Source organism: Apis dorsata, unplaced genomic scaffold (assembly GCF_000469605.1).
Source record: "Apis dorsata unplaced genomic scaffold, Apis dorsata 1.3 scaffold_28, whole genome shotgun sequence".
Classification (NCBI taxonomy): domain Eukaryota; kingdom Metazoa; phylum Arthropoda; class Insecta; order Hymenoptera; family Apidae; genus Apis; species Apis dorsata.
In genome coordinates this window covers 465095-471186 of record NW_006263330.1, presented here as the reverse complement: position 1 = coordinate 471186, position 6092 = coordinate 465095, and the positions used below count along the sequence as shown (strand labels likewise).

Here is a 6092-nt window from a genome sequence, read left to right as displayed (position 1 = left end):
CCTTTTGAGTCTTTATTACGTTGGCGCAATATAAGATGCAAACAAGGTTCTGATAAAGATATTCCACTATCTTCGGCTATAGCTAACAATTGGGCAATGGTCAATTGTGGTGGTAAAGGAGTATTTGGACGTGATGAATGTATCAAATATTGTTGATTAGTAGAATTGGTAGAATTTTGTTGAACGTTATTAGTCGATGTTTTGCTTGTACTTGCTGCTCCATCTATTAACATAAAATTTTAAATAGATAAATTTTATATTTTATATTATTATATTGTATCCCATGTATAATATAATATAGACGATAAATAACTTGCCAGAATTCCCACGTGATTTTCTTATGATAGGACCACGAGCTTGCGACCTATTAGATGCTTCTTTAGCTCTTTTGTCTTTCGCTGTATTTCCAGCAGCTACACTAAGAGTATCTACTATAAAGGCCATACCAGATTCCCAAAGTTCTCTAGAGCGATTATTGTTCGTTCCAGTTTCATTACTTTTGTATGTATTTGGCAACAATAGAAAAAGCCAAGTACCTTTTAAAAATATTTCAAATTTAATTACAAACGTATTGTACGTACGATTATTATTAATGGAAGAAAAAAATTTACCAGAGACTTGTTGTAATATATCTGCAACAGTTGATTGAGTAGACATGTACAATAATTGATGATAATGACCAAGCGGATGAGCTGGATGTGGTGGCATGGACAACATACTATAATTGACTGCTGTATTTGAAACTTTCATAGGTGCATCGGAAGTTACGGATACTAATACTTTTTCACCTTCCAATAATAATTGCAAAATTAATCGCCTCGTGAAACCCGAAATTCCATGAAGATAGCGTATATCTGTTCAATAAATGTTTTATATAATACATAAAATGAAAATAATATGAATTAAAGTATAGTATGAAATAAAATAAATCGTTTTACTTGAAGTCGTTCGTTGTTGAGAAATGACATCTGTTAATAATTCGGCTAATAACTTTTGATTTTCGAGATGACACCAACAACATCTGGATAAAAATTTAATCATTGCACTTTCTAACGATGCATATGAAACACTTGTTTTGGAACATCTGTAAAATACAAAAAGATTTCTATTATCCGTTTTATATATATATGATAACAAATCGTTCATATAAAATTACCTCAAAGAGGATAAAGATGGATTTTCTACAGGTCGATTACTAAGAAGAGAAAGAAGGGGTAACCAAAATCCATACCCTTCTTTTCCAAGCCAATCACGCATTTTACCTTCCGAGCATACAAGTGTTAAAAATTCTAACACTATCGCTATACTTTCTGGCTCTGTCATGCATAATCCACCTAAAAATAATTATTATAATTTTATTTATAAAGATTATAAAAATCACAATTTTTTTAAAAATACAGTTACCATAATAATTATTTGTATCCATTTCACTTGCTTTATCATTATCCGTTAAACCCTCTAAAGTGTTATTCTGACAACTATCCATTGAGGACATCCTACTTTGAGGTTGCTCTTGTCGTGTCTTTTCCAAATTACAAAAATCTATTGTAAAAATTTATCTTTTAGATTATCATACTATCCTATATATTATTCATATTATTCTAAAATATATATCCATATTATTCCAAAATAACTATTTCATAAAAAAATATCTTACCAGTAATTAACATTGTCAACGAAGCAGGAAGTCCAGAATCAATTAATTGTTCTATACCCGACGGAGATCGAGCGGCTGCAGCTACAGTAAGCAACTGTCCTTCTGTTAAATTTAATCGCTTACATTCTGATAATACATAACGATAATACCATTCTTCGCCATTAAATTCGCTTTTTCTATCATCTGTTTGTCCTTCTCTTTCCTTGCGATCATCAGATATAGATGCAGAATGATCTGTAGCCTTATTGGGCACCAAAATTCGTACTCTTTGGAGAAGCACAGGAAACAATGTAGGTCTTACATAACAAAATGCACACAAAGCAGAATCAATCGCCTGTTTTAAAGCAGAACTCGTTCCCAAAATCAAAGTCCATTGATATAAAGCACTATTTTCAAATAATATAATTTATATTAAAGATATATATCAAAATTTTATCAGGTAAAAAAAATTATATAATATATGCTGAATATGACTTACTTAAAAAGTTCATCTGTCAATAAAGCTTGTAAATCATAATTAAGATTTTGTTGTTGATGAGCTTCCCATATAATGGAAGATACGCAATGAATATATACAGCAGGTGGATTAATAGCATTAGGACTATTACTGGGTCGAGAAATTCCATTTACTGCCGATGCATGAAGCCACGAAAGCACCGCTGTCATACGAGCTTCTGTACAAGAATCTTGAATTGAACATAATTGTTGAAGTAATTCTACAACCAATTGAACGGTTGATGTTTCTTGAGTAGTTACAGCACCTGCAATCAAAAATTAATTTCACTTTTCTATAAATTCGAAAAAATTTATTTTAAAAAAAGAAAAAAAATTGATTTTTAAGAAAAGCGATACCTTGAAAGAAAAAGGTAGACCTGTTGTTAAGTAAAAGACCAATGAGTCGAAGTCCAAGCTCTTGAGAATGTAAGCCTAATTGCAAAAGTACCCTTTCCAAATTGGGAGTAAAAAGAGATGGTGCTGGGAGTAACAGAAGATTACAACATGCCTCAACCAATCCTTCAACTGAAGCTGCAGAATTAAGCACTTTAACAGCAAGATTACTGTTTAATGTGCTTACGGATAGGCATTGATGCAATAATCGCAACCAACCCAAGCTAGACATATATGTTACAAAAATTGTATTTCGACATATAAAACCATAAATTCTTTCCATAAATACAACCAAAATCTATATCAAAATAATTACCTTGTCTTAGTAAGTTGTTCTTCATCTATTGTATCATGATTCGTTTTTATTTCACCGAATGCTGTAGTACCTAATAACCTAATTTGACTTAAACTTATACTTCTCGAATCGCGTGGTTTATATAATCGTACAAGTACAGATGTTGCTACTTCTGGTTGTGCCAGAGTGATACGTATAAATGTCAAGCCTGCTGTAGGCATTGGTGGACAAACAGGTGTTAAAGGACTATTACTTTCTCTTGAAACTTCTATAGCTACAGCCGATGGACATGCTAAAAATAGCAATATATTATTAAAGTTATTAAAATATTATTAAGTTATTAAAATATAACACATTATTCGTATATTATTATTATATTAATATATTTATATATCTTACTAGCTAAAGATGTAAGATGTGGTTGCAATTCTACTTTTCTTAATAATATAGCACAAGGTAAAGTAATCGCAAGATCAACCCAAGCTTCATCAGGATAACAATGATATAACCACGCGGCTGTCCTTGCCCGTTTATGTGGTGTAGAATTTTGTATAAGAACATCTGCTGGTTGTGCGGCAGGATTAAACCAAGATATTATACCCAAAGGAGCAAAGTTTAACAATCCATCTTCATAAGTCTCAAGTGTATTTATAGATTTCTTGCTACTTGAAGAAGATACTGGTAGTACATTAGGAACATTTGAAAGATGTTCCATTACCAACGCAATCACACCAGGAGAAACAGAGTTAGCATTTCCATTATTACTTGATTTTACTAAATTTTCACAAAGTACTTTTACTCCACCCATTGCTGTGAACATTGCCAGTGATACTTCATTGTCTAAAACTCTTAAGATATACCAAAGAAGAGGCTCGGATAATTGCATGATACCCAATTGTCGATTTAATTCTCTTTGCTCACATGCTATAAAATAATATAATAAATATATATAATAAAAATATATTATTTAAAATTATTAATTAAATTAAAATTTGTGAAAATAAAAATACTTACAGGATGAAAGATATTGGTAAAGTGGATTAAGAACTAAACTACGATTGCTTGCTTTTTTAGTAAGAGTAGTCAAAAGTTGGAATGTAGCATCTGGTATCGAAGCAGGATCACCGAGTTCAGTAGCTGTTCCTGCACCAGCACTCTCGCCTAGGAGCATAGCTAAAGATGAACCTGTACTATGACCTAAAGCTCCTAACAATCGCATCATGGTAGGTTCATGTTGCAAAACTGAAAATCATAATATTTCAATAGCAAAAATATTTCATAAGATTGATGTATTTTTATACATACCAGTATCTGCAACACATCGCATACGAGGTTTGTTAGATGTACATTGTTGTAAGCGAGACGAAGATTGTTGCTCTGCAACTTTACTTTCATCCGTTTGTGAAATATTTACTTTCATTTGAGTATCATTAATATCAGTATTTGTATCGAAATTTGTTTCAGAAAAATCTATTCTGATTGAACCATCAGAGCGACATGCACAAGTCTGTGAATATAAAAGATTGAAATATATTTTTAAAATATAGATTTTTAAAATATCTATTTCAAATATATAAAATATTATAAATAATATACCTCTGGCAAAGGTGTTTGAATAAGTCGACATACTAATTTAATAAGTGCTACGACTAAAGTGTCCCATGAAGTGGGATAATCTTGTCTGGTATGTCCACCGAATACACAAGCAAATAAACTCCCGAATCCACTAGATGAATTTGTTAAATCGCCAGTTCCACCACATTGAGCTCCAACTATCAAATAATAAATATAAACAAAGAAAATTCATAATTCAATTATATAATAATTATAATTCTAATTCATGAAATTACCTTCAGAACCTCTAACATATGTAGAAACTAATACTCCGACGCATTCTGTTATACTCATTGCAGTTCCTAAATCTGTATTAGCAAAATTTAAATTCGTTAATGATGTTATAAGCTTATATTGTGCGTCTAAAGGCCCTCTTCTTGCAGAAAGTGCACCACCAGGTTGTACAAGTTGATATATCACCCATAATAAAAGTTCTTTTAATGCATTTCCTAAAGAACTATCAGGCATAATTACATCGCATCTCATTTTTAATCTAACTAGAAAATATTGTAATGCTTGACAAACAGTAGGACCAGCCTAAAAACATATTGAAATATAAAATTATAGAACATTATAAACTTAGTAGTTAAAAAAATTAATAAAAATACCATTATATATTGTTTATCCATAGCATTAACATTTAATCCACTTCCAGAAAGTAAACGCAAAAGCATAGGACCCATATTACGTTCTTTTACAATGCATCCGGCCATACCACCCAGAAGACCATCTAACGGTTGACGACTATTTGCAGCCTCTGCAGGATTTGTCTGTAATGGTTGATTGCTTGCCAAAGTTAAACATCGAAGAGCAAGACACCAAGCACGTAAAGATACACCCGGATGCCTGTAAATTGATCTTATTATTACTTAAACCATCAGTTGGAAAATTATTCTAATAAAAGAAAAATATAAAAAAACATTTTATATTTACCAACATAATGCAGATATAAGATTTGAAATAGCTGTTGAACTCAATGGTATAACAGGTGAAAGTGAAGGATCAAATTGATTTAAACAATTAGATTGTTCTGAAGAAGCATCTAAATTTAAAGTTAACCAAAGCTGAAGAATAAGTTCCAAATTTGTTCCCGCGCTCTGTTGTAAAATTATATGTAAAATTATATATAATATGTATAAATTATATGTATGTATGTATGTATGTGTGTATATATATATATATTACTATTATTGTTATTAATCTTTTTTAAATCATTAGAAATTATATAAATATTTATTATTGTTTGATTGATATTACTTACCTGTAAATATAATTCTGTAAATATTTTGTCAAAACATCTCGTTAACATTAATAAACTCGAAGAAGTTGTATCAGGTGAATTCCAAACATCTTGACTTCTCTCATTCCAATTAGATTCTGTTTTTGGCGTTGATTGTTGAGGACATCGATTTGATTCTGATGGAACCTTTCATATCAAAAATCAAGAATAAATTTTTATCTCGATTCAAGAATTCATTTTATCTAATTGAAAGTAATAAACACAAAAATAAAAATCATTAACTCACATGTATTGTAGTACTTATACTATAAGGTAAATTATACATGCTGAACATGGACAATATTCTTAATGATAATTCTATCCCCATTTCTACTCCATATTCTAATCTTGCATCCATT

General features: G+C 30.7%; 1 protein-coding gene across 1 annotated transcript in view; it reads right to left on the bottom strand.

Moving 5' to 3' along the window:
• LOC102672739 (baculoviral IAP repeat-containing protein 6) overlaps positions 1 to 6092 on the bottom strand; it is a 21528-nt gene that overhangs the window by 3393 nt on the left and 12043 nt on the right. Inside the window, exons 27-45 of the mRNA XM_031510868.1 lie at positions 5981 to 6092; positions 5716 to 5880; positions 5388 to 5551; positions 5063 to 5300; positions 4691 to 4991; positions 4437 to 4612; positions 4146 to 4347; positions 3855 to 4082; positions 3240 to 3764; positions 2862 to 3132; positions 2510 to 2769; positions 2136 to 2418; positions 1658 to 2043; positions 1405 to 1542; positions 1157 to 1334; positions 939 to 1084; positions 612 to 854; positions 318 to 536; positions 3 to 223 (exon numbers count right to left, since the gene is read on the bottom strand). The exon at positions 5981 to 6092 is cut by the window's right edge and continues 15 nt beyond it. Coding sequence (XP_031366728.1) covers positions 3 to 223; positions 318 to 536; positions 612 to 854; positions 939 to 1084; positions 1157 to 1334; positions 1405 to 1542; positions 1658 to 2043; positions 2136 to 2418; positions 2510 to 2769; positions 2862 to 3132; positions 3240 to 3764; positions 3855 to 4082; positions 4146 to 4347; positions 4437 to 4612; positions 4691 to 4991; positions 5063 to 5300; positions 5388 to 5551; positions 5716 to 5880; positions 5981 to 6092 — 4456 coding nt within the window. The remainder of the gene's footprint in view (positions 1 to 2; positions 224 to 317; positions 537 to 611; positions 855 to 938; positions 1085 to 1156; positions 1335 to 1404; positions 1543 to 1657; positions 2044 to 2135; positions 2419 to 2509; positions 2770 to 2861; positions 3133 to 3239; positions 3765 to 3854; positions 4083 to 4145; positions 4348 to 4436; positions 4613 to 4690; positions 4992 to 5062; positions 5301 to 5387; positions 5552 to 5715; positions 5881 to 5980) is intronic.